We start from the raw sequence: 27,243 nt of genomic DNA on the forward strand, positions 1-27,243 counted from the left end.
CAAAACAGGGGCTTACGTTTTAGGGAGATCTGTGATGAAGCATATACTTACCTCTGCCATTTTTGTAGTCTTTTCTTGTAATACATATGTCTCAGGATCCAGATTTCAAGTATAACGGGAAAATAACCAGACAGTCAGTAGCAATGGAAAGACACTTTTGCTATTAGAAAACAGACCAGAGGAAATCATCTTTCATTAGCTCCTCTTTTACTGGACAGTGGTAGCCTTGTGCCTAAGTCCAATGTGAGATCAGCAGGAGTGACTCCAGAGCTGTGTTGTCTCCTCTTCCCTTTCTTCCTCCCTCCACCCCCTTCCTTCTGCCCCTGCTGAACAATAGGACAAAATTCAAGGAAGCGGAGATCACTGGAGAGCTGGGCTTCCTTTTGTGACACCACAAAAGAAGGAGTTTGAGGATATGGCTAACTCTTGGGCATACCAATGAACACTGAGTTCACTAATGGCTCTTATTTTCCCAACACAGAAGTGGCTATGGTAATAGGAGAGAAAATAATTGTATACTGCTTAACTGCAACATAAAAGAGGTGGCCTCATTCAGGGCTGTCATTGTTTTTCTGTCATAACCAACAGCTGGCAACATCAAGAGTAGAGGCTACATGTTAGGTTACTTCATTAAGCCCTAACCAAGTTTAGGTGGATCCCTTTTTCATATTTCTGTAAATCTCTAATCATTTGTAATAAATTGGATGAAACAGGCCTTGTAGGGGTGTACATTTAAAAAAAATTATTGTGTAATGTTGAAAAGATTTACTCCACTCAGCTGGGTGTAGGTGCCATCTAGCGGTAAGAGAAGTGGTCTTAAGCATAAACCAAGCTAATTGTAAAAGACCTCAGGGAACACAACACAATTATTTTAAACCCCAGCCTTCTTCTGCCTTCTGTCAGTAGAAACATGCTGGTAACATCTTTGGCCTCCAGGAAAGGGCAGGAGGATAAGTGAGTGCCTGGGGAGAACGGGCTTTTCTTAAAGCATCTTTACCAGAATCTTCTCTTTACAGAGCTGCAAGTGGTTACAACAAAATTGGTGAGCTCTGCCCTAAAAATTTTCCGCTTCTTTTTTCTGACAAAAAAGGTAGTCAGGGCATACTTCAATGGCTTTGCCTTGTATATTTTTTGTGCTACTTCTATATCACTTTCAAGGTGTATTTGTATACTGTGCATGCGCAGAGGGTTTTACATCAAACCTTGAACCCCATGATCAAGTCACCCTGTGTGAGGTGCAGTTGCACTAAGGGTGGTTGTCCTTTGCATTGACTTCATGGGCAGCAGGTCCAGCGTGTTGGGTGTCTGACCTCCTTAAGCTAGTAGTAAGGCCCTCTCAAACACGGGGCCTCAGTTCTAGGGCTTTTGCCTTAGGACACCTCTGTCAGCACAGACTGAAATTGTGCTTGGCCTCACCCAGAGGACGTGGAGCTTCTTGCAGCCAGTGCTAACCACACTCACTGCCAGGTCAGCACGGGGGAAGAACAGGAAGGTGGCTATGATGGAGCAGGAAAGCTGCAGTTGTAGAACTGACTCATACTGAACATTTTCTAAGACTAAGTGTTTGGCATGAGCCTGTCCAACAATGTAGAGTGGAAACAGAGACTAGCCTAAGAGAAATGAAGCTAGGTGCCCACATTCTTTAAAACAAACAAACAAAAAACCCCAAAATCGGTCTCCAAGCTACTTTGGCCCAGTGAAAATCGATGCCAGGCCAGTTCAATAGGCCTGACATTTCCACTGCCTATGCGCATAATCCACTGGAGCTGCACATGTTGCTCACGCTTTGTGTAGCATTACCATGGTGCTGTACCACACATTCAGTGGAGTTAGTTCTGCTGCCTTCATGTCAATTGTGCTCGTGGCCTGCTTCTTTGTGGTACCAGAAATCAAACCCAAAAGGGAGGGAGGGAATTGCAGCTGCTCTCTTCCGCAGGACTGGCCTGGGCTCCAGGAAGGAGCCCGTTCCCCTGCCCTTGACGTTCATGTCACTCATTACATGCTCTGGACCCCTGCCTGACTCATGACCATTGCCCACAGACTTGGATCGCTGAACCATTTCTAACTTTTAGTCCTGTAATACCATACTGCTGAGTCCAAGAGAGCAGAAGAATGAACCGTAGCTGCACAGCAAAATGAGGAAACCAACTGACAAAACACATCAAGTCTCCAACTTTTACTGCCTGTCTTGGTGCCCCATATTACATTAAGCACAAATAAGCAGGCAGGATCTTAACATCAAATCATGCTTAGAAGAAGAAACAGAAAAGAGAAATCTTTTATAAAAAAAAGACTTACACAATTAATTTGGAAAGTGAAGTGAAGAGCTCAACTAACCCGAAACCAAGAAAAAAAAGGACACAAGATGCCTGCCAGACGTCAAGAACTATAGCTTCTTCTACTCTGACCCAGATTTTAACAAACAAAGCAAGAATGACTGGCATTTTAGATAGAAAAATTCAGCTGCTTTCCGAGTTGTGTTTAACGTTGCTTCATTTTACATGCTAGGTCTCTAGAGCTCCTTTTTTTTAACTCAAATGATCACAATCCAACAGCGGGTCAGTGGGCCCTGCATTATCTCACATGTAAACCTCTTGAAACTGGAAGCTGTTGTCGGTGAGAACTTGCGGAGGAGGAAAGGAGTGAGAGAAATGCCAAAGCAGGACTAAGTGAGAAAAAGGAAACATATTTAATTAGTGTTTTCTGTAAAACTTTACAAATGTACAGCAGAGTGCAAAAAAGCAGTCTCAGCACATCACCTTCAAGTTAACAATGTCAAAAGCCAAGGAACACAAGCTTGTTTCTTCACAGGAGTGATTCTAGAATACTGTTCCTGGAGTTTCTTCTCTTACCATCAAGATCCAATCTCATGTTTATAGTAGAGCAAAAAGCCTAAAGAAAAATAACCAAGAACCATCCCAGAGTGACTTCTGACAGTCTAATAATTGGCATTATAAAAAAAAATGCAGTCTAAGTTGAAGTCAAACATCCTTGTTGACTGAGCTGCATCTCTTTGCCTACTTGCAAGCAGCTATCCTGCGATGGTTCATTTTTCAACCACAACTAGGCAATTCAGTAAGAAATTGAAGCAGGTGTCTGACTTTGAGCTTATGATAGGCTTCATAAAAATAAGGACAGCTACTCAGAAGCTCTCAGTTATGCATATGCTTAAATACCTTATTGAATCAATGCATTCAATGTTAACATTAAGGCTATCTAGCATGTAAAGATTCAGAGAAGGAGGTAAATCCTGAACAGGGATAATGTTCTCTTGTCAGGTGATATGAGACACCAGACAATTTTCAATTTCCTATGAGAAAAGAAGGAAACAGAGTACAACTCAACAAATTTTAGCTCTGTACATTGCTGGAAAGGACATTATCTGGTGGCAAATGGGCTGATCCAGAAGAACTTTCTAAGCACAAATCTGCCCAAAAAGGAAACCTTGTCCATGATACACTCAAGCACATCATCTAAATACCAGACCAGCGGGGGCTGCCAGAATTTTCCCTTAGTCCTGAACACAAAAACAGTGGCTGGAATTAATTCAGAAGTTTGCACAACCTCACTGCTGCAAAGACTGTACCACTCAGGTGGTGACAGAGCTCCCGGCATGCATACAGCTGTAGTTACCTGGGAAAAATGTGCTCAGAGGTCAGTGCTTCTGAAATAATACATCTGTTCACATACTGAAGAAACGGATGGAGGAAAGGGCTGTGGCTGGAAAGTCCGTTTAAAATACATTTGTCTTACTAAGGAGAATTTCAGTTTGCATTTATCTGATGACCTTTTGGAGTGGACGCTGCTTGACCGTTCAAAATGCTCAGAAATATGGTTTGGTACCATGAATTGTCATGGCAATGACATGGTACAGTCAAACGATATTGGCATGGCTTATACCTCCCTGTCTAGGCCCCTGGAAGGCCTGAGTTAGGGCTGAATTTCCTGGGTTTGCCTTACTGCAATGGGGTGGTTGGCTCAGTAGCTTTCTTAAGGAAACGCAACTTAATTAGAGAATATTGAGATAAATAATACGGGTAAAATCTACAGTTCTCATTAGAACTACAGCATAAAAAACAAAACACTGCTTTGTTGAGAAACTCATTTGTCAGAAACCACAGGGAAGAGGGAGATTAATTCAACTTTTGGAGACTGGTCTCAGATGCACAAGGGACAGAAGAAAAGTTAGTGGGACATTGTGGACTAACCCTTCTACCTTCTTGCCTACAAAGAGCAGGTAACGGTGGCTGAAAGTCTTTCTAAAAAAGGGCTCAAAAATCACTAAACTGGTTCATCAGATTTTATATATCAATAAACCAACAGGCTCATCTTCTTCAGGGGAAACAAAACAGGTCAAGGCCAAGATATCATTGGACTGGACATGAAACACTGAGCCAGCACCAAAACCAAGAGTGCATTCTCGGTCCTCTTCGCAAATGGAAAACGGTGTGTGCAAAAGATTTTTTTTTTCAAGTATTTACCTTTATATCGGAGAAAATAGATTGGGGAAAAAAACCCTCTCAGTTTGGCATGGGATGTTGTGGGGTCTGCGATGGTTTGTAGCTCCCCTAGGAGCTAGAGCCACATTCTTAAGAGCGGCCACCTGGAAAGAGGACTTCTGCATACCCCAAGGGAACTTCATTTTCCTATTCAGCCTGGGAGGATAAGGGAGAGGCACAAATACATCCCATAAAAAGAAAAAAAAAAAAAGGATAAGAAGAGAGTATTTTTAGAGCATTGAGTTGGCATATAGAACCAACTTCCTATTAAAAAAAAGCACTCAGAATGCCCCTGCATCTCTGTGCTGATCTGTGCTGCCCCAACAAAATCCAGCAGTTTGCCTTTGTAAATACTAGTCAGGATTGCTTTATTTTATGAAGTCCCTGATAGACTTTCAAGCTACCCTTCACTCAAATTCTCAGAAGATTTTCTTAGTAGGCCTGAAATTCGTAAAAGAACCCTCCCCTCCCCCCAAACACATCATAAAGCAACATTTTGTTTTAAAATTATTATTCTAGACAAACACTGAAATTCAGGGGCAGAGAAGGTCATGCAACAGCTACTGACCATTTCCATCTATTCAAAAAGAAAGGGCACAGCTCTGTGGTGGGTTTCTGAGTCACTTTTGTTTCTTTACATTCAAACCTGTAGAGAGATGCTTGGATGGATGGGAGGGAGATGTTTTTGTCTTGGAAGCTAAATCGCTAGTTGTTGTCAGTTGAAGCACTCAGGTTTAACGGGATATCCCCTTGGACAGCCGCAGAGGACAGGTAAGAAGCCATATTTTCAGATGGAACATAAAGCGATGAACTTTCAGGCAAGCTGATAATGTCGTTTCCAAAGATTGACTGACGATCAATCAGGAACTGCTGGGTGCTTTCAAGAATGACATCTTTCCCTGGGAACGCAAACAGACAACAGCGAACTCAGTTTCTGGAAGGCAATCTACCAGGCTTTACGAATTCAGAACTGGGAAGTGGCAAATCCCCACAGAAATCAGTGGGAGGTGAGGGGCTCGACTCCAGACAAAAGGTGCTTGGAAACACTTTAGCAAAACTTAAGAGTCATTCAAAAGTCCATTAAAATCAGTGGGGGGCTTTGCAGGTTGCCTAGCTGGGTTCTGCCTGAATAGCTGAGATGCCTCACAGGAACTGAAAGAGTGATGACCAAATAGCTGGAGACTGAAAAGTGGGTAAGAGCAGCTTCTTTTCTCCCTCACTCAAGAACTTTCTATTTTTTCTCACCTCTGCAGAAGGAGAAATCTGCCAGTTGCCCCATTATTCCAGCATCATGTCATTGCATAGCCAATAGAGGCTTTGTAGACAAGGGACTCTCCTCTTGTGCAGTTCAGTCCCAGCCTGCGGAAGAATTCTCTCCAGGGAAGCTGGGCTTTGATGCCTCTGTTGCTCATGCAAGATGCTGGCCATAAGGCAGAGACTGGAAGCTGCCAAGCTACACAGAAGACTTCAAAATTCTGGGGTGTGTACAGGTGGCTACAGCACCAAAACTGAGGCATTCTTTCAAGCAGCCATTCTTTCAAGTCTTGCCTACCTGAATACACATGAAAATAACAGTATACCACTATTCTAAGACCAGGAAAGCACTTCTAGATTCATACTTGAGATCACTGACACATTTTATCAGAGTCACTAAGGGAGGAGAAGCTCAGCAGGACAGTTGCCTTGAGATCTGTTTAGAAGTCCGGAGAAACTGAGAAATAACCTTTGCCCCTGGCTGCTAACAGCTACGGTTTCACCTCCTGAGCAGCTACCCTGGTGGCAGCAGCAGGAGCCAGAGGGAAAGAAGGGGAAACACTGGGCTCGTACAGCTCTTAAAACTCCCAAATTTCACTTAGATCACCACACTGCTTTTAGGTGGTGATGAGCAGGCAGAAGAAGCAGTGGAGACCTTTTGATGGATATGATATGGCTCCAAACAGGAACAGAGGTAGTTTAAAGCAGGAAGAGAGGCAGTTCAATTCTATTTAAACTTTGGTATATGCCCCATTCTTTCCCCATTGCTCCATAACTACCTTGGCGGTTGTTGTGGAAACATTACTGACTGACAATCATGAAAGTGAAATAACAAAGATTGTGTTTTTTTTCCCTCAAAGTGGCAAATGGTCAGTGTTAAACATGTCAACAGCTAGATGCAACGACCAACACCTTAATTACATCCCCGTTCCTGAGTCTGCCAAGAACTGCTAGCGCTCCTACCTGGGCAGCCATTGTTCAACGGTGGGTTGAACGCTTTCGAGGCCAGCTCAGTTGCATTCTTCTCCAGATCCACTGTGAGTCGCTGCATCTTGATGCAAAAATATAAACTACAATGTACAATCATACAAAGACAGGGCAGCTTGTTAGAACTAGGCCACTTCTGAAGATCAGTGCTTTATTAATGCTGCACAACATGCACCGGTAATGCAAGCTATCCTCCCTGGCCTGTCTCTCCTCCCAACCTCATCTGCACTTTGTTAAAATAGCCAAGAGCACATGCTCAAAGGCAGACACGCACTGAAGGAGAGGGCTGATGGAGATGTAGTCCCCTAATAGCACTGGTCTATATGGAATGATGCTCATGTCTTCTGAGGAGACCAAACTAGCATCATTGTGACTGTATCTGCCTGGCTGCTGTACAAAGTAAACCCACAGTCCTCTGCAGCCAGCAACAAATATGAAAGAAATTTTCTTTCCATTTGGCTACGATTGTCTTTAAGTACAGCAGCTTTTGCTATTGTTGGAACTGTAGAGCTGTTTGAACTGTACAGCTGTTAGTTGCAGGCTTCTGTACGCTCAGAGCCTGTCTTTCTGTAGGACCAGCAAGCACAAGGGTAGACTGCACCGGATGCTGGGAAATCTGGGAGATCTCCCCTGGCTTCCAAGACTTGGGAATATTACCCATGTCTTCAGGGACTCTCCTTTCTAACTCTCAGGAAACAGAATTACCTTAGTAAATTCAAAAATATTAACTCAAAACCTAAAAAGGATAGTGATACCACGAAGAAGGCCTAGAGAACTTTGGCACTGCATTAGAATGGATTACACTTTCCTTGCATGTCTGTAGAAGTGGCAGATCCATCCAGGTCTTTATCCGACCTAGCTAGCAGTGAGGGCTCTGAAAATTCTCCCCCAGTCAAGCAAGAAAAAAACCACTCAGTCACAAAACTCACATTTTCCCCTCACTTTTTATTGAATTGCCATATGCGCTTCAAAAATGTCTGTGTCAATGTCAATTCCAAACGGATACTGCCAAACTGAATTTCTCCCAGTTTCCTCTATGTAGGCATGTATCAGCCTCTCGTCTAATTGGGTGTGTTTTCACTGCTCCTGAAATATGCTCTACGGTATCGTTAGGAGGTTACGCAGTTAATTTTCAAAACAAGAACAAGTGAGTGACAATGACACCGAGGCAGAAAGTCTGGAGCAGCCAGTGTCAGTCAAAGACTCCAGGACATCATCAACACATGTCTCCAAACAAGCTCTGGTGGAATGGGAAAAATAGGGCAAGAGTATAAGTTAACACGGGCAGCCTGACCTCAGGAGATGCATACTCTCTGTGCTTTACCACACTCTTCCCTCTGGCTGTGAAATAACCAATCATTCTTCAGCAATGAACAAGCTCTGTCTACAGGAAATTCTGCTTCGCACTCACATTATCCTCTCAGAAATACACGTCTCTTACCGGGGACAGACTGGCTTCCATTTCGGTCAAATTCCACTCACTCAAAGACAAACTGGGATTAAAGACCTGTCGGCAGAAAAAATAACAATTAGGGCTCTGAAAGGCGTAATGGTTTAAGGCACTCCTGTCCTCAGCTGCCTGCCTGGCCTCTCTGCTGGAGGTGGTTGCTCTGCTGGTAGAGATGCCAGAAAGCAACGTCTGCCTGAGCCTCAGCTGCTGCGATGTCGTAATTGAAGCTACAGGTGAAGGCTCATTTGTGTTGGTTGGTGACAGACCTGGAACAGCAGTGGCTGAGTCGTGGGCACCTGCACTGATCTGCAGACCTTGCTGCCAGGCTGGTGCCTTCCAGTGGAGGGGCAGGGCAGGCGCCTGGTGGAGCAATGTCTGAAACCAGGGCAGCTGTTTATCTCCATCATAGCCCTTTCTTTCTGCTATTGGGTCCTAGGGACACTTGCAGATTCATACTTTCTTTTCAAAGAAGTGTTCCGAAACGCAGCAGCCAAGGGCAAATGGCTGCATCAGTCCCCCAGTGCCAGTTTCTTGAGAAGTCTGCACAATCTGGGAAATGGAGCTGCTGATCTGGAGGATGATTTCATGATTCACTCTCGCTCTTGCAATGTTCAGTTACACAGAGAGAGAAAAGTGTGTCAGGAACAGGAAAAACACCTCCTAACGAGGAGTAAAGAAGCAGAAACCACCATACCCAGTGACAGAGTAGACCATTAAAAAAGCTTTTCATAAAGTCAGAATCACAGACACTCAGGTTCTAAGAGAATAAAAGTAATTTTCTGTGATTTCCCATTCCTGTTTCGCCACACAAATTCACCATGTGCCTAAATCTGAAGCATCTCAAGGGAACGTATCTTCTCTGAGAGATGGATTCTTTCACTACATACTGAGTTATTTGATTATCAGCATAAAGCATTTTATATTCTAACAGTATGTACAAAGAGAGAGAGAGAATTAAGCGCAAAAATTAAACCCTTCTATTTCTGCATCTATACTTAAGAAAAAATCCTAATTGCACCACTAATTGTCAGAGAAAAGTGCCTTTTCAGAACTGTGGAACTTAGAGGAAAAGGGGAAGGTAACAGAGCTAACAACAAGCTAGGAGTATCCAAGATGCAGAACATGCCAAAAAATAAACCACCACCCCTCCCAAGCAATTAACAAGCTATCTACAGAGTCATCTTAAACCTATTTTAGGTAAGAGTGGGAGTGCTAGGTCTTTGCCAAATGCGCTATGTTTTGTGCTCCTAGGGTAAGAAGTTCAGAAACAGATTTTTCGCGAGAAATAAAAAAGCATCATTTAAAGTCTGAACCCCTGCAAGTTCCCTCAAGCAGGTCAAAAAAAGAGCTGTGTTTGTTCTGGCAGTGTCTAACAGATTAAGTGTCACACAAGGCTCTATGCACGAATAAGCAGTGCGGTCCATCTGTTTTACTGCCCAAAGGCACTGCTGCATACTTCATGACTGTTTTATGTAGCCTCCTAGGCCGAGGGCCTCACACTCACATCCAGGATACTGGCCGGCTCCAGGCTGTACTGCTGGCTCCTCAGCAGCAGCTGCAGGCCTTCTAAACTCAAGTCGGCGCCCTCCAATGGGTCTGAAATATCTGTTCTGAGAAAAGACAAAGAGAAACATTGCCACAGATGAGAGTTGCGTAGGTACATACAGAAAGCAGGACTTCCCAAGACCTCCTTACATTGCTGCAGGTGCTATCAAGAACAAGTTCTGCAGTTAATAATACTTACATGCCCTGGCTTGTAAGTAGATAACCAGACCTCTGTCCCTTTCTACCAGACTTTAGCACTCGGTGAACACAAGCTCTTAACTCTCCATCCCTGTAAGTGATCTCACTTGCTACTTCATTATGTTAAGTTTTGATTTTATACCCATTTGTAACACCTTGCTTGGGACTGCCTAGATTTTTACTCAGCTCTTCCAGTTCCAGGAGAGAAGCCTCACAAACGCAGCTAAGTTTCACGGCTTTTCGCTCTTACGCAGAGAGAGGCAAGCCGAGATCTCTGCCAGGGTCAGCTTCCCAGCACCTCCTCAGAAACACATGGCCCATGTGATGGTGCCAGAAAGACTGGCTACCCCCTGAAGACAGATCTAGCACAGACTCAGGAAAGTCAGTTGCCCTTCTAGAGCAGTGAGGAGGTTTCTCCACACCTCAGAAAGATGACAGGAAGAGATGCAAAGGCAGAGCAGACTAAAGAGGAAATACCCTATATGACTTCACAGCGCAGGAGAGGAAAAGAAAGGGGGCAAATTATTTCCTTACGGCATATAATTCCTCAAGCCCAAGCCTGGGCCTCATAGATGCTTTGCTGCCTTACCAAATATATTTCTTGCTATAGAGCAGAGGTTACCATGAAAATGGACTGCCCTCTTCCATCCTTGCCTGTATATGAGCATACAAGTGACACCTTCTTAACTGCACAGAAACTCCAGCGACAACTATTCCCTTATAAGTTTATGCGGCTGAAGACCCAGCAAAGCAAATGACAGAGGGTGCATGAGCTATTGGAGAGGCAGTATGGTCCAGCGGCCTGCAAGTCTGCAAGCATGGATGCTGGTTTGGGCTCCACCTCTGACTTGGACCTTGGGCAAGCCCCTCTCACCGTGGGAAGTCTCTTCCTGCTCCCATGACTCTGACAAACAGGAACAGACAGCTCTTGCTCTGTTGGGTCCTTCAAGCAACTCATCTGCAGACCCTCTACCCCAGGCTTCAAGGATCCTCTAAGCAGGAGCCACAGGTACAGGACAGAGCTCATAGGGCTGCGCTAGGCAACTTGCAGCCAGCCTGCCCCCAGCTAACAGAAGGGGCAGTGAAACAGGCAGGGCCACAACTCTCCCTTGCTCCCCTCACCTGTCCAGCAGTGCTCTTCTGCCTCTTCTCTCGGGTGGCTGCAAGGTCCCTGGCTGGGCTGCACCACAGCTCCCTTTACCTTCCAAAACAGACTGAATCATGGCAACTGGGAGCACCGGGGGCTCAGCGCAAGCCCGGCAGCCTGGGAGCGGGATATCAGGCTCAGTGGTGGCTTTCACTCCAGGGCTGACCGGCTCTTCCTTGATCAGCATGAGGCTCTTCTCCCTGGATCAAAGACAAGACTTAGCACCACACACACATCTGCTCCACAGAGGCCCTGTGCTACTGGGAAGGACAACAGCACAAGGGCTTGCCTCCACTTCCCATCAAACTGCCCCACAGAGTCTTTGCATTTCCCAGGTGGGCAAATGAACTCTATCAGCACCCCTGTCTTCTTCTCGGTGAGCTCCAAGGCCTGCCAGGAAAGCCTTCAAGGAATGTGGGAGCAGCAGCTCTATTTTACTGAGCTTCTTCTGTGTGTGCATGCAAAGGGCTCTGTCAGAGTGAAGTGGGTTGTCCAGGCACAGCTGGGAAGGTTTCCATTTAAACTGCCAGGTCAAGGCTGGGCATGCACCCAGGAGAAATTTTAGGAGTCAATCCTGATGCCCTTTCCCAGCTGCACCACTAGATGGGTGGCTTGCTCCACGAAGCTGTCTCAGGCCTGTAGTAGACTTCAGCACTAAAAGGGTGAAGCAAGTGAAAGGGGGTGGTGGTGTGTGCTGGGTCCCTGGACAGGTTAAGTATGTGCAGAGTGCTCCTGCTATTGCCGGTCATGCAAAAACGAGAGTGACCACGGCCAGAACATTTCCTGGAGATGTTTCAACAAGGTGGAGGATTTCAGCTTTCAGGATGTAACTCAGAGTCATTAACTCCATCTGGCTGCTAATCCCTGGGGAATGTTCTGCAGTAAGAGGTCTTCTTATTACACAGAGTGGCTGTAAAGAGGCAAATCCAAAACATGCTCCACTGGAGTATTTTCGGTCACTTCATCAGTCACGCCTATAGCAAATCTGTCCTATTAGGCTGTCTTGCAGACATGGAAAATTTTCTTCCATGTGTTGATCATTTCCCCAATGAGTGTTAGACTTGAGAGAGGTAACAGTTGCTTGCCTAGAGAGGGAGCCCTGAAGGAAAGGACTCTCCACCCTAGAGATAGGAATGAGGTCAGTAAGCGGGGCCGATGTGGGTCTAGGCTGAGCTCCCTAGATATCCCAATTACATAGCCAGGATCTGGTAGCCTGGCAGGATTAGAAACAGAGGCTCTCAAGATCTGACAGTCTGAGCCAGGTGTTTTATTTGTTGAGAAGCTGCAGTTTGCCTTTTTCCAGTGGGAGGAGCACTCTATGTTCTTCCCAGGACATATGATATTGAACTTTTAAACAGTAACACTTGGTATGTAAAAAACTGCTTTATAACATCTACAGGAGACTTTAGAGCGCCCTGTACACCCTGCACAGCAGAAGCCAAAGTGACAAAGACATGTAGCTCAACAGGAGTGGGGAATGGAAAACACTACTGAAAAAATAGTATTATGTTACCACACTTGAAGACTAGCTTTGCTGAAACACAGCACGTGGGCATGTCCCATATATGGGATGGTATGGGACACTACAAAGCAGCACTCCTTTCAGACCATCTTGTGAATCCTAAGCTTCCACCAGAAGCTCGTGCTCATTTAGCAGCTATCACACTCCTGAACTCATTATAGCCGTGGCTGGCCCAGATTCTCTTCACGAGTTATCCAGCGTAGATCAGAAGCCACCAGATGGCACTCAGTAAGTAGCAGTAATAAGCAACTTCACTTGAAGGTTATATTAAAATTTTTCTACTTCAGAAATGTCTTCCAGCATGTAGTCATTTACCTGAAGCTCTTTACATGCTTCTAGCTATTTCTTGGGGCCTAGTTCCAATTATTAGGTAGTTCTACAGGCAATTTTTAGGGTATAACTGCCTTGCCTCTATGTGTGAGAAACCTCGTTTCCATGATTCATCTACCTGGTTACTTTCCACTGACATAGTTGTAGTTATGATTCAGTAACTACCTCTAAGAACACTGCATATCTGTGCAGGAAGAGATAAGCACTAACATACCTTTGCATTCAGTTCTTAAGTTCCTGGCACCTTTTCACAGAAAAGCTGTCAAGCATCGGAAGTTGTTGTGATGCAAACTGTCTGTGCTCATTAGCACAAAGATGTACAGTGTGATTCTGTTTCTTCTTTGTCAAAGCCAAGAGAAAACTTCCTTTTTCTCTTGCTCTCAAAAGCAAAACTGACAAATATTGGTATCTCATTCTTTGATAAAGTCTGGAACAGCCACTTTCTTGAGAACAAAGTATAAAGAACTGTGGAACACTTCTCAAAGAGGTGAGTGGAAGTTCTCAGCATGAAACTCATGACTTCTTATTTGAAAGTTATGCTGTTAATATCCCTACCTAATTCTGAAAATCTGTTCCACGTTGCAAACATGCTGCCCATCATCTCTATAGAGATTTGTCATTCAGAGGCTGTGGTAGAATTAGAGCCAGGAAGTACTCTGCTAAATTACTCGTTGCCCATACCTGGTTCTGCCTGTTTTGATCACAAACATATTTACCTGTCACTATCAGGAGGGGACTGCATATTTATTATGTTGGATGGTGATGCTTCAGTAACATCAGAGATGATGGGTCCTCCAGCAATTGCAGGGCTGTTTAAGCATGAGGCAGGTTCTGTTGATGGCTAGGAGGAAAGCAAAAATCATATGGATTTATCCTTCTGAAGCAGTAAAGAGCATTAATAAATCAGTTGGTTCTCCACTGGCCCAAGAAGGGAGAAGCAACCTGTCTCCCCTTTTCTGATTTATAAGAAAAAGCTCTCCACCCAGCCACTAGAACTCCCAACCCTCCAACACGCTCTGCCCAAGAGTTCTGGATAGCAGGGTGCACTGTCTCTCCTCCAACACTAACTGAAGTAGCGCCATCCTCTCACTTGCTACAGAGGGCCGCAGCTAACTGAAAAGATCCAGTTATCTCCGATTTTAGAGCAGCTAGACCAAGTATAACGCATCACCCCAAGTAGTGTTTTCTCACTATGCCCTTGAGCAAATATCCCTTGGGTTGAAACCAAGGAGGCTCTTACCTACTATGCAACATTACCGTTTCCTCTGGTCTTTCCTCCGACCACACAGAAGTGCAGGAATAAAACCACCACTGTGACTAAAATGTCAGCTGCTGACAGATTTTACCCTGTCTCACATGTTGCTTAGACCATTTGTCTTCCTCTGGAGGGAAAGATCCAACTGCTCTGCAGGTGGGGGTTTAGGTGTCATGGCAATTCAAGTATTTTAACTGTGGGACACGAGTGTGCTAGCCCTGCTAGCAGCAGCCAGATGATAGGCCAGTAGCACAGCATAACCCTTTCTCCCTCAGGATGCGCGGAGCCTTTGCAGAAAGCATTCACTGCGTTGCTTAAACAACTGTCCCCTCTGGAGGCTCTTTTGGTGGGTTAGAGTGACGGGGATTGCTGGGGGATTGCAAATAATCTGCCTTTGGCCAGGAAGATCCTAGTTACCACTTCTAGAACAAACTTCTTTCTCTCCGCCTGTGCCATAAGCCTGGCTGTGGTAATACTGGGCAGAGCTCTGTGTGCAGGACCTGCCTTTCCCTCCCACATCCGGTGGCCTCTCACATTGCCCCAAGCAGGCTGCAGCAGAAGACAGCAGCGTGAGCATGCTGTAAGAATGCACCTCTCCCTGGTACAACCTATAGCTGAAGAAATAACAAATGTTACTCAGCTCTGCAAACCTCTTCGTCCTTGACAAACTTGCCAAAGAGCTTACTCCATAATCCATATTATTGCCTCAAACATTTTCCCGCTCTGGCCAAAAAAAGCCCATAAAGCTCAGAGGCTGGAGCAAACCTACCGACTGAATGAAATAGGGGTCATGGAGAGGGTCTGTAGCAGACAAATGCCGGCTGAACTTGGGCACTTGCGGAACTGAGGTCCCATTGTCAAGCATCAGAGGTCTGTGAAGAGAAAAACAAGAGGTATCCTTTCTCAGCCACGTATTAACTGACTGTTGCCTGCCTGCTCACAGAAGAAATGTTGCAGCCAAGGGCTGTTTCCACCTGGATACGCTGGTTTTCCTCAGTTGTAACGTACTTTCTTGTCCAGTGTTATGCACAAGGAAGGAAAGCAACAGTCTTGAAGGCGGTCACTGTGAAAAATGGACTTTTAACAGCCATACAGAGAAGAAAGGATCTGGCTTTTTCTAGATCTCATTTGAAAGAACCAAGTGAAATAAAATACATACATTGCTACTTGTATCCCATATAAGGAAGAAAAAGATGAAGATATCTGAACCCACAATCAAAAGCCGCTCTGGAGGATAAAAAAGCTTAGGATAGGAATCTCCAGAGTCATCTGACTCCTCTTTACATAGGCTACAATTTACAAGCTTTAATGCATATCCGCAACTTGCAGTGAGGAAAGCCTTCTGCCTCAGCAAAATTACTTGTTTTTCCATTTGGAGTTTTGGTTTGTAACCTTACACACAAATAGTCACAATACAACCATCCTGTAAATCACACGGGAGTCAAATTCTTGCTGCAGCCCCATGGGTATTCTACACCCATTCAAGTGGAAAAGATAGAATTTAGGTTTAAATGAAGATGTGTTGTAATAGAAGGAGCAGATGGACTAAACTTATGACAATGTGCTATTTCCAGATCACAGGCTGTAATTTGTCCCTAGCCATATTTCAAGAAGTGACTGGAGTCAAGTACCACCGTACTTTGTACAAAACAATACCTCATGGTACCTCTTCAGTTGCAAAAGGGCCTCTAGCTGTCCTTACCATACACAGTCTCTGAAAAAGCTTACCGAACAGCAAAGTCCTACAAATGCTTCCTGGGGATGACTTCCATATGCTAGTTACTCCATTCTGGAGGACAAGGAGGTTGCCTCAACTGCTCATCCTTCTCCTACAGCCTTTCACCTTGGCCTGCTATTCCCCCTAGTGCCCAGTACCTGGGGCCCTGATCCCAAATGACACGGTATAAAGGTCGCTGCATTTGCAGGAGGCATGAACCTTGTTAAATGAGCTTGCCATGTAATCTCAGACATTGTTATAGTCAGAAGATTTGTGGCACCTTGCCATAAAGAGAGTTCCCTGCCTCTGTCACATCCTTAACAGGAAAACAGGGCTGGTTCTAGGTCAGGAGGTCCTCCTGGGAAAGGGAGGGCGCAGGTGAGGGATGAGGAAGAAAGAGCATTTGCTGGCTGAACAAATTCATTTAATATTTTCTCCTAATTGCTAATGGTTCCAATCTCTGGGCTGGATCCTCAGCTTGTTTCTCTCAGTGTAGCTACGCGGAAATCTTTAGCAGAACACTAGGGACTGGGCCTCTTTACCAGCTCCCATCCTCGCAGGGCCCCTTTTCTTGCCAAAAGTACATCTCAGTATACAGCACTGCATAAACGGAATCCACGCTACCCACTAACACAAGTTAATAAAACGGGGCAAGACACAAAATAGAGCACAGCACAAACCCATTGCATACGGGCTTTTCAGAAACGACTGACAGGCTTTTCCAGATGCCTGTTGACAAGAAGGGGGACTGTGTGTCGGGCCCTGCGGTGGGGGTGCTTTTCGTTTAGCAAAAAAATGAAACCAAGAGAAAAAGAAAAGGAGCCTCAAAATGGCACCGACATCATTCCAGCATGGAACCTCCAGGGTTTTGTGATGTAAATGTTACCAACACCACAATACAGTCCCAGAGAAGGTGGAGAATGGTATATTTTGACACCCACCCAGTACTGTTAATATTATGATGATCCTATAAAACGGCTTAGCAAATCCCTCTTCTCCTCTCACTGTCCACAATCAGGAAAGCCTCTCTTCAGTGTTCATTTAGAAGACAGTGGTTTAACTGAGGGCACCAAGGAAAGCCAACACTGTTCCCCTGTTAAGGTCCAAGAGGCCTGACAGAAGAAATTATTTCCCAGTTCCCCTTATCCTACAAACACTGGAACTGGATATGCTGGGAGAAATGCTGGGTTTACTCTGACTGCAATTTCATCCCGCAATGAAGGGCGTTATACAGCAGGATTCAGTGACCACAGCACTTGAGAGCTTGACATTGTTTAACAGCTTATTTAACAGCCTTTTTCTATTCTATGACATTAACTGAAGATACAGAATGAAAAAGAACATTTGAGTCATTCTGACATGGACCTTGTTATGGCATAAGCTACTCTTCAGTGCAAAGAGATATCATAGCCAGCCCTGTGACAATTACAAGCGTCCAACTCTCTGCTCAGGAGCCACAAATGAACCTCTCTGTCCAAAGCTCATTATCAAAGCGGTTTACGCTTCAACCCGTCCAACAGCCTCCCAGGTCAGATGCCTACAGGACCTACAGATCTGCCCATCCCAGAAAGAGGAATATCCAAGAGAAGAAGAAATCCAAAAGAATTGCTTCTCTAAAGCAAAAGCTTAGCTCGGAGCCACAAAGGGTAGAGTGAATTCTCTATACATGGACAGATACAAATGATACCACTCAGGAGATGTAAATAAACAGAACTTTGTCAGATTCAGGCATGAATCTTAGATGCTGCTAACAGGTAACAGCCACCAGGGAAGAAATCTCACCACTCTTACCTCAATTTTAGAGCTCAGGACCTTCTGATGAAGGTCTGGCTGCACTTCTAATTGGGAACCTCCACATGGACGCTAGTCCAGGGCAGAGCTCTCTCTTATCATCACTGGTCTACTGCTGTCCTAATCAGCAATTGGATATTGCAGTGTTGTCATCTGTGCTCTAAATCTTTTTGCAATCTCTGCTTCTAAGGCTTCTCACTCTGGTGCTTTTCCTGCTACAGTTTTATACTCAGTTCAAGTAATTGGCCAGACTTAATTGGTGTTGAGATGAGGCCAAGATGATTCAAGCTCCTCTATTCACTTGCCTTGAAGCATTTATTTACAATCCTAAAGATTCCCCTAGTTAAAATCTTTCTCTGCCTCCGTGAGAACTGCAGGTTACACATCACCAAACCTGTCTTGGATACACACCCCAGTCAGCCACTGTGGATCAAACAAAAGGTGGCTGTGGGCCAGCTGGGCCCAAACCTGTTCCCACCAATGACACGCAGCAACGCTGCCACTGGCATCCACAGGGCCAGCATTGGGGTCTTGCCCTTCCCCCGGCCACTAGTTAACGTTCCCATCTCCTGTCTCACTCTGTATTGCCCAAATAAAGGTCAGGAGCTGACACGGTGCTTCTCTATAAGACCACTGAATGGAGCATGTCAGCAGGTCTGACTCGGCAGTTCATCGCATTCATTTCCCATCACCATGGTGCCCTGGTCTGGTGACCGCCTGCCTGGGCAAGCTGAGCTTGTGCTTTTAGCGAGGGGGTAGCATTATGCACCCGTGAGTGTGTGTGTGCACCACATAAGGGTACTTACAGCTTCCTCTTTATCCCAGTGCTGCTGGGGTTTGATTGGAGCTGGCCAAACAGAAACTGAATCAGCTGTCAGGAGAGATCAAAATCCAATGTTAATCAGCAGGGTGATTCAGCACTCCCTGCTCTCACACTCATTCTTATCTCATGCATTCCTCCCTTCTGACACCACCCCAAAGCTGGGAACAGCCATGAAATACGGGAGCCAGATTGCGCGAGATGCCAGAGCCCGAAAGGGGACTAAGCTTTCCAAGCACCTTCAAACGACCTGCTTGGTTTTCAAGAAACACAGACAAGTGCCTTCTTTGTTTCAAGGCTGCCAGATACACACGCCCTGCACTTCCTCTCTCCTCTTCTGTACATGCAGAAACCCTGGCTAGCCCCAGGTGACCCAGGAATTTGCCAGTGAAGTGCATGAGCAAAGATTCCTAGGCCTGAAGTGAGACTTGGCCTCTATAAAAGTCTTTAGACTTTTAGTCTAAGAGCTTTATAAAGACTTTGCAAATGAAAAAGGCAGTCCCCTAAGAGTGGCCCTGGATGGAGGCCTCAGCTCTTCTAGCTGAGTTTTTCAGCCATATGGAATTCAGCGTTGACATAAGAGGCCACTAAAAAGGATGTAGGATGGCTTTTGAGAGGAATCACCTAGCAACATATTCCCATGTCAGCTTAAGCCTAAACGCTCTACTTTGACCTCCAGACAAAGAGAGAATTATCATTATATACCACAGCTGTCTCTTACTCATTGCTCAATATAACAGAGTTGCACAAATGCCTCTGCAACGCTCCATGAGTGGTGTGGCTGGACCCGCATTAGGGTTGGAGGAACGTTCGACAGCCTCATGCATTTCCATCCAGTCCTATGACTCTATGATGCAATGTGAGGGTCAGAATGTGGCTCTCACTTAGGGTGACTGGGAAATGTGACTTGCGCAGTCATATCAGCACCATCCAGGGATCACTGGAGAGCCCTGTTCTGTACAGGAGATGCTAAATTTTAAGGGAGGTGACCCCTGTCTTGCTTATTCAGTCTGTTCTCCTGTGTGCCTTACACTAGAGGCTTGCACAGTAATTCCTCAGCTGGCCCAACACCACCAGAAAATTGAACCGTTCCTGGAGGTCTCCATAGGCTGGAGGAATGGCTAGCCAGTTCCGCTGTGTGCAGCTTCAGCGGCGGCAGCAGGATGGGGAGGCTCCTCTCTCCCCTGCATGGCCATCCTCTGCTGTGCCTCTTGCAGGGCTCTGGAGGAGCCTGTGAGCTCTACCATCTCTAGAAGAGCAAGAACCTGGTTCTCTAGTCACACAGAAAAACCAGTGCAACTCCGCAGATAAGAAAGACCGATGCAGCTGCTAACTGTGAGGGGTGAGAAGCCCAGCATTACCCTGCAGCCATTAAAACCCATGTGCCTTTCCCTGTTCAAGGAGACAGTACTCCTACAGTTACTACGATGATCCCTATTTGTGATGCTCCAGGTACTCGCTTTGACGAGGGCAGGATCAAAGATCTAACACTCATGCCTAGAACATGAAAGACCTGCTCTCACTGCCGTACGCACCAGTCCTGTTGCCACCAGACTGGAGTGTGCGTCAGAGCTCTGCAATCCTGTCCTGAAAGAACAAGGAGCAAGAGCTTTTCAAAGACCCTCCTGTGACTCGTCCAAGAGAAAGAGGAAGCTTTGGGAAGCCCAAAGGCATTGGTGCTGCCAGAACATAAGACAGCACAGGGCAATCGGAGACAGTCGTGCTCCCTTGTTCTACAGCATCACAGTCCAAGGGCTCAGGACTCCGACAAAGACGCGGTTTCTAACATCACAGCAAGGACTGACAGGGAAAGGGAAATCTTTTGCTTGAGGGTTTTATGCTTTGCTAATGAACATTTCCCACAGGACACATAAGATCCTCACGTGATTAGAAAGGGAAAATTCATATATTGCAATACAAGAGTCTGGAGAAGAGTATGAGGCAAGAAAAAAAATCAGAGGAGGACCTACACCAGACAGTGCAAGAGTTTGGTGTTTATACGATCACTACCTTGTTGATCACTTTCTGTTGCTGTGTGTGGTTCTGACGGAGAGAAACAACTTCTCGCCAAAGAACTTCATTTTGCCTGAAAGTGAAACAGAAACCTCTCATGAGCACAGAAATGCCCCACCAGTCCACGGTGCTGCACAGGAGACCCAATTTTGCAAAATGTCTCACTTTATCAGGCCTCTTGCAGCGTTTGGCACTTTCGAAATGTCCCAGCTACTGGGGTCACACAATTACTTTTCTTGTTTTTCCTAGACTTCAAAACTGCAGAGCAAAACTTGAAAAAGCACACCCAACTAGTTCAAAAGGAAGGGAAACAAATAACATCTGTGGGGGAGGCAAACAGGACAACACACACGCCTCGGGTTTTTATGCAACATCTGGGCCAAATTCAGAATTTCAGCAGGGCCTGAGTTGTGATTTTGAATGATTTAGATCACCAAGACTATTCTTGCTGCCAGAGCCAAGAAAACCTGACCTCTCTGTTAGTGCCCTCAATGCAGTAAAGAGATCCTATGTAATTCTGCCTGTTCAAACCTCATATGTTTGGTGATACAGAGGCATGTTTTGGAGCAACTGGAGTAGCTAGAGGGATGTTTCTGCATTTGAACAAGCAGAGCCTTGAACTTGAGCACTGTAACAACCTTCTCATTAGTGGGAGTCACTGATTTCATCCAGTGCAGTCCCGCGTTCTGATCCAGCTTGCAAATGCATAGATCATATCCAGGCCTAGGTTTCTGTTTGCAAATACAGCGCTCACAGGAGTTACCCGTTTCCTTGACCATTCAGCCCCAGAAACTGGGATGGGGGAGATGCACAGTTTATTTGCTGTGCTGCCTCCAAATCTGGATTCAAGCCAAGTCCATGATACAAAAGATTTTGCCAGGGAATTTGTCTCAGGAATATAAGGATGTACCAAAACTGAAAAGTCAACAAAACCTTTCATAGAGATGCAACTTATAAACCCTTTTGCTACATGTCCTGTACGCTGTTTTAGTCTTTGTAGTGTGGATTGACACTAAAATGGGGAAGATAAGGCCCTCCGGCTCCAACCAATTAATAAGCTCCAAGTAGGGAAGTATCTGCCTTAGCATATAGCAGCTTGGGCTTGTACAGCAGGAATCCCTGGAGTGAACTTTCCACACTGGTACCTCCAGGATTTCCAGCGAAGCAGCTTTCCTAAGACTGACAGCTTGCATTGGAGTTATGCTCTAATGTTATTTCACCAACGCAAACTTCTTAATGCGGTCACGGCCTGGAATCTGGTCTTTGTTAGCTTATAGAAGTTGTATCCTTTTAATCAGTTAAATGCAGTTTTGCCTTTTGACAGCTAATGAAGGGAGAGAGCAAACCAAAAGGGAGAATGAAAGAAAAGCAAGGCCAAATCATTGATGCTGGAACTCCTTAAAAATTAAATAAGATACAAGCCTGGAGAGAGAGAGACTTTCATTGTCACTGTACCTGGATTTCACGGCGTGATTTCTCACACATGCTAAGCCTGGGAAGCATTAAAATTGAGGAAGGATAAAAATACTTAGCCTATTGCATTTAAGGTGCTGGGCTGCTATGAAGTTTCCCAGTGTCTGGTGCTCTTTCAAAACACCCGAGATGCCAGTTTCTTCCAATGATGTACGAATCTCAGCTTTCATTACAAAAGAAGTTTCTGGATTTACTGTTTAAAAAGACTTGACAAATCTAAAGTACTCTCTAAGGATTAAAACCCACTCCAAGTGTGTGATCTCTAAAACTGTATCTGTTTACTAAATTCCTAGTGACCATGTCTGACTCAGAGTCCCAGACTCTCAGACAGCTGGAGGTTGAGAAACTGCATGTAAGCAGCACCGTGGAGGCTTGTCCTGCTGTTATACAACATTTTTGGCTATGCCAGAAGACAGGGGCTTGGGAAAGACAGGCTCATGGTCTAAACCAGTACAGCATTCTTATGTTTTTGTATTTTTAGACCACTCATATTTTGGAGGATGACACAGCCTGATTTCTAATTTTTGAATATCTGGAGCAGGCACCACTGCATTTCTGCTAAGGACCCTGCTAGGATGAGAAAGAATTACATCTCTTTTTTACCACAGTCTCTTCTAGCTGGGGGAAACACTGAGTTTTTGAAACTATCTGAGTTTTTGAAAACTATCTGAGTTAAGTCCTCAGGTTATGCACACATTTCCTGCATGACCTCTTCTCTGCCTCCCTCACCTATAAATGGAATATATAGATGGAGAGAATACATCTACCTTTCACATGAGGCAGAGAGACTGAGCATTAAATGATATTTGTAGAGCACTGGGAACGGTTTGCATAAAAATCCTACCTGTTATTGTCCCAATGGATCTAGTGTCTATGTCTGAAGTGACAGTCGGCCCTTTAGATACACCAGGCCTTAGGACAACGGTCTTAAGATATATCTGGCATCCGTGCTTGCTCTGTTCATGTTTACTGCTAGAGAATATATACTTTGCACAAACCCCCTTTTCCAAAGTTAGGACAAGGATATTTAAGCAGAGAAGAGATTCTTAGTCAAAGGTCATGCTGGCTTAGCACGTTGTCCCTGGGAGGTGTGCAAGGCTCCTCCTTTCAAGCACTCTCCAAGATCAACAACTCTTTCAAGGAGCAAAACGCCTGTAAGAAGCAGCCTGAACTGAAGTAGGATTCAACTCACTGCTTCATGTCCTGCACTTGACACTCCATGTTCTCTTGCTGACTTCTCAGTATCTGTACCTCGTATAGCAACCTGCTGAGGTCCTCCTGCCGCATCTTGGTCTCCTCGCTTTTCACTACTGACACCTGAGGGAAGAAAAAAAAAAAAAAAAGGTGGCTTTTACCAATGCAAGAAGTGCCGTGGACAGACACAGTCGTTGCTGTGGCTCAGGCACGGGATTTCCACCAGCCGGATGCCGATATGCTGAAAGCCTGGGAGGGTCTGTTGGGAGCAGGGACTTATTTCAAATCAGCTTGGATAAAAAGGTATTTTAAGGAACAGGGAGGAACTGAACTAGGTGATTTGACTAATTCTTTCTACTTTCACTACAGAAAGACTCAGCCCAGCCTAGCCTTTTACAGGAACAAGTCTGAGGAACTCTTTCAAACGGGTATATCACATTGGGATTTCCAGAAAACTTTTGTCGAAATCCCTTACTAAAGTCAATATGCTAACTCAGCGTCAGGACAGCCCTTTTGTGGGTTAATAACAAGTTAAAAGAGAGCAAACATGGTAGGAGCAGATCACTTTGATAATAAAAGGAGATGACTGTTAGGAGACCCAGAGGGCTATATGCCATACTTGCTCTAGAAAAGGGGGATATCGATTCAAAATCGGTGGTAAAAAACGACTACGGAGCACAGCACAAAGATCCTGTGATACTGAGCCACCGAGCAACGGAGGACAGACAAAATCCTGACGAACGCCCAGCCTGCGCAGGGACAAAATCCCCCCGACCGTACACATCTAAGGACAGGACAGACAAAGGTGATGTGGAGGTTACTCTGAATAGCTCAGTCCCCCCCCCCCCGGTCAGAAAGCCAACGAACGTTTGGGGAACGAGCAAGAAGGAGCAGTGGCCGAAGCGCCAGCGTCGCTGAGCGCCGGCCTGGCCGGCCCGCCCCGGCGGGCGCGTTGGAGGCGCGGAGAGGAGAGCCACGACGGCCGGCCGACCGACATGGCGGGCTCCTGCGCAAGGAGGGGAGAAGGCCCGGAGGGAGGCGAACGACACGAGGAGACGCCAGGCTTGAAAACAAACGAAGGGAGCTGCCTCTTCGGAAAGCTGCGGGCGAAGGCTCGCGCGGTTCGAAGAGGAGCCGGCCGAGCCGACGAAGAGAGCTGCCCCAGCGCGGCGCCCCTGCCTCGCCGGCGGCGCGGAACGTTCCGGAAGGGGCGACAGCAGCGGCGGCGCCCGCCCCCCCCCCCCCGGCGCGGCCCCGGCCCCGGCCCCGGCCCCGGCCCTCACCTTCCTTTTGATGTGCTCCAGGAGGTGTTCGTGGCCCTGCAGGAAACAGAGGTGCTGGAACTCGGTGTCGTCCCGCTCGGGCTTCACCAGGCCGCCCTGCTCGATGTTCACCACCTTCCTGAAGCCGTCTGCGCGGGGAGGCGAGGCGAGCGGTGAGGCGCCGGCGCCCCCGCCTGCCTTCCTCCCCCAGCCGAGACGCTCCCGCCCCCGGCTCGGCTGGCAGAGCGGCGTCTCTAAATAAACGCTAAGTAAATCTCGCAGTCCCGCGTTATGTCCTGCCCGGGCGCTGCCGCCGCGCGGCGCGCAGGTTAGGGGGCAAGCGGATGCCGGGAAAGGCGGGACGGAGCCCGTCCTCGGTGACCTCTGTTGCGCTTTGGAGGCCGCGGAGGTTTAGCCGAAGGGTTTTCGAAGGCACGAGTCAGCGCCAGGTGCCACTTTTAGGAGAGGGGGGAAAAAAAAAAGAAAGAAAAAGCTGCACGCACGTTTGGGGATCTATTTTGGATACTCCTCTGAAGTGCTGGAAGGGTTTCCACGCTGCAGCGGAAATTATTTTAAGACTGGTCTAGGATTTCCAGCGGTGCTGTTGTACATTTAAACAGTAAAGGGGAAGTTTTACCGAGGAACTTAGTCAACTGGTCATGAAAAAAATGGATTTTTTTAACAAACTCATGAAAACGATCAGGAAAGAACCGTATTTAATACACTCGTGGTCCAGGTGCGCCTGAAAATGACACCTGGGCCGCTGCCAAGGGGTGGGAAGGTCTGATGAGCAAGGCAAGGGGGAAGTAGTATCTGATACTAGCTCAGTGACGCGGCTGGGAAAAGGGACGAGCTTTGGGGCGCGCTACACTCAAAAGAGGCAGTGTGCAAGGGCGGCGTCACAGCTCCAGGCCACTGAAAAAGGCCCCATGAGGCATTAAGTGGGAAATACTAACGGGCCGTCAGGTTGTTGGAAGAGAAGCCGAAAACCGGGTAGCCAAAATTCCTTAGCTCATAACTTAGGATTTAATCTAACAGAAATTTCACGCTGGAAGCTACAGACTGCCCTGGCATCTGAGAGCAAGCTCCTCCCTCGGCAGACTCAGTAACGTCGCAAGAACGCACGGGGGTCCCTGCACGGGAGATCTCAGCTTCTGCAGGCACGACCCTCTGGCACGCGTCCTCTTCCACTCTCCTACTTTCTACCGTTTGGCCAGCGTCCGTAGGGCCTCTGCGGCCTCGGAGCTGGAGGTCGAACTTACACATGTTCAGCTGCCGGACGAAACTGGCCATGTTGTTGTGTTTGAAATACTTGGGCAGCACCTCCTTGGCAAACCGTCCTTGGTCGAACACATGGAAGCTGGTGCCATTCTGCAAAGGAGACACAGAGGAAGTCAGAGAGAGAGGAGTGCCCACAACCACACGAGAGCGGTCCGGGAGGAGGTAAAGCCCTAGAGTGCCGCAGCGGAGGAAGGTGTACTCTGAACGGCTACCTTGAAGCGAGAATAGTGACAACGGCCTTCAGCGAAGGACGTGCTCCTTTCAGTTTTGGTACAGCCAGTCCTCTCTGACTGTGTTTTCAATCTTTTTGCGCTAAGCTTTGCCATCGCTGAGTTCAAAGTCTTGCATATCTGAAAGCAACTATGGACTTTTAAACCCAAATAGCTCATAACTCATGACTGCAGCCTCCCTCTTGCTTGGACTTCACAGAAGGACTCTGGTGTGTGAAGAAGGTCCAGGAAAGCAGGAAGCTCCATTAAAGCCCCTTGACCTGCTTGTACAGGACCAACTCCTCAAACCTGTCTCCTCCAGAGCACAGCAGTCCCAGGGGGAGCACAAGAAACACAGCAAGGCAAGAAAGACTGCCCACAGAGAGACTGCGCTGATTCAAAAACTTCAGACACCTTCTCTTGATTATTTTTGAAAGGACAGAGCTGCAAGAGCAACCACAAACTTGGCTGAATGTGGCATATAAATTTTAGCAGTCATGCTTTACGGTCCCAGCTCAGCGACGTGCATTTTAATGTGGTAAGAGAGCTGTTTCTGAGGTTGCGTTGCCAAGAACTGATTGCAAAATGATGCAAGCTGTTCTGGGGTCACCGACACATCAGCACGCTGCAGGCTGGGTGCTTCCACTGCCTGGCCTTCTACCTGCTGACAGCTAAGGGAGCAGGGACAGGGCCCAGGAGACGCAACGCATTGAAGCTGCCTTGGAACATTTTGCAAACAGCAAGCCACGCGTCCCTTTTAAGGGACAGAACAATTTTTAATTAATTTTCACCTGTAACTGGTGCTTAGAAGCAGTTTTCTTCTAAATCCCTGACCTGAACAGCGTCAGTGTCTCCACGATACGGGGGCAGCGGGATTACCTTAAATCTTATCTCTGCTGTGGATGGGGGGGATAGGGAGGACAGCGCTGGGAGTTTGGAGGAACGAAGAATCGTGATTTCAGACATGAAGTTTGGAGCACGTGGCATTTTGCAAACTTGCAGAGCGTGTTATCTTTCAGGGGCTTAGGCCGGCTTTGCTTGCAGAGAGGGAAAGCAGCTGCTAGGAGCTGCCTGGGGAACCACCCAACCGCGCAGCCTGAGCTAAACGCAGCTTTTTGGAGGGGCAGGCAAGATGCAGAGAGCTATGCTGGGGCAAAGATGCCAGCAGATATTTGGGACTTACCCACTCAGCTGCAGCGGTGTTTCAAAGGACCCTTAACTAAAGACACGGGGGTCAGTGCAGCGGTGGCAGGGAGGGGTCGGGCTGACTAACGCAGCCACAGTCCTGCCGTCCTG

General features: G+C 46.6%; 1 protein-coding gene across 5 annotated transcripts; it reads right to left on the reverse strand.

The window, feature by feature from the left end:
* Window positions 1-2,666: 2,666 nt before the first annotated feature.
* On the reverse strand, window positions 2,667-27,243 carry HSF4 (heat shock transcription factor 4). Of its 5 annotated transcripts, none has more exons than XM_068955468.1 (13): window positions 27,131-27,243; window positions 25,720-25,828; window positions 24,479-24,606; window positions 23,194-23,318; window positions 20,526-20,601; window positions 18,502-18,566; window positions 14,957-15,059; window positions 13,649-13,773; window positions 11,056-11,280; window positions 9,695-9,800; window positions 8,182-8,247; window positions 6,717-6,804; window positions 2,667-5,398 (listed from the first exon to the last, which is right to left on the reverse strand). In XM_068955468.1, exons 2-13 carry the CDS (start codon window positions 25,748-25,750, stop codon window positions 5,205-5,207), a joined length of 1,332 nt encoding a protein of 443 aa, XP_068811569.1. In that variant the 5' UTR covers window positions 25,751-25,828; window positions 27,131-27,243; the 3' UTR covers window positions 2,667-5,204. The 5 variants fall into 5 exon arrangements, with proteins under 5 accessions (XP_068811569.1, XP_068811567.1, XP_068811565.1 ...); XM_068955466.1 differs by lacking the exon at window positions 27,131-27,243 and adding an exon at window positions 25,951-26,676 and having other exon boundaries at window positions 6,717-6,823; XM_068955464.1 differs by lacking the exon at window positions 27,131-27,243 and adding an exon at window positions 25,951-26,675.

This window comes from Struthio camelus, chromosome 10 (genome assembly GCF_040807025.1).
Source record: "Struthio camelus isolate bStrCam1 chromosome 10, bStrCam1.hap1, whole genome shotgun sequence".
NCBI lineage: Eukaryota > Metazoa > Chordata > Aves > Struthioniformes > Struthionidae > Struthio > Struthio camelus.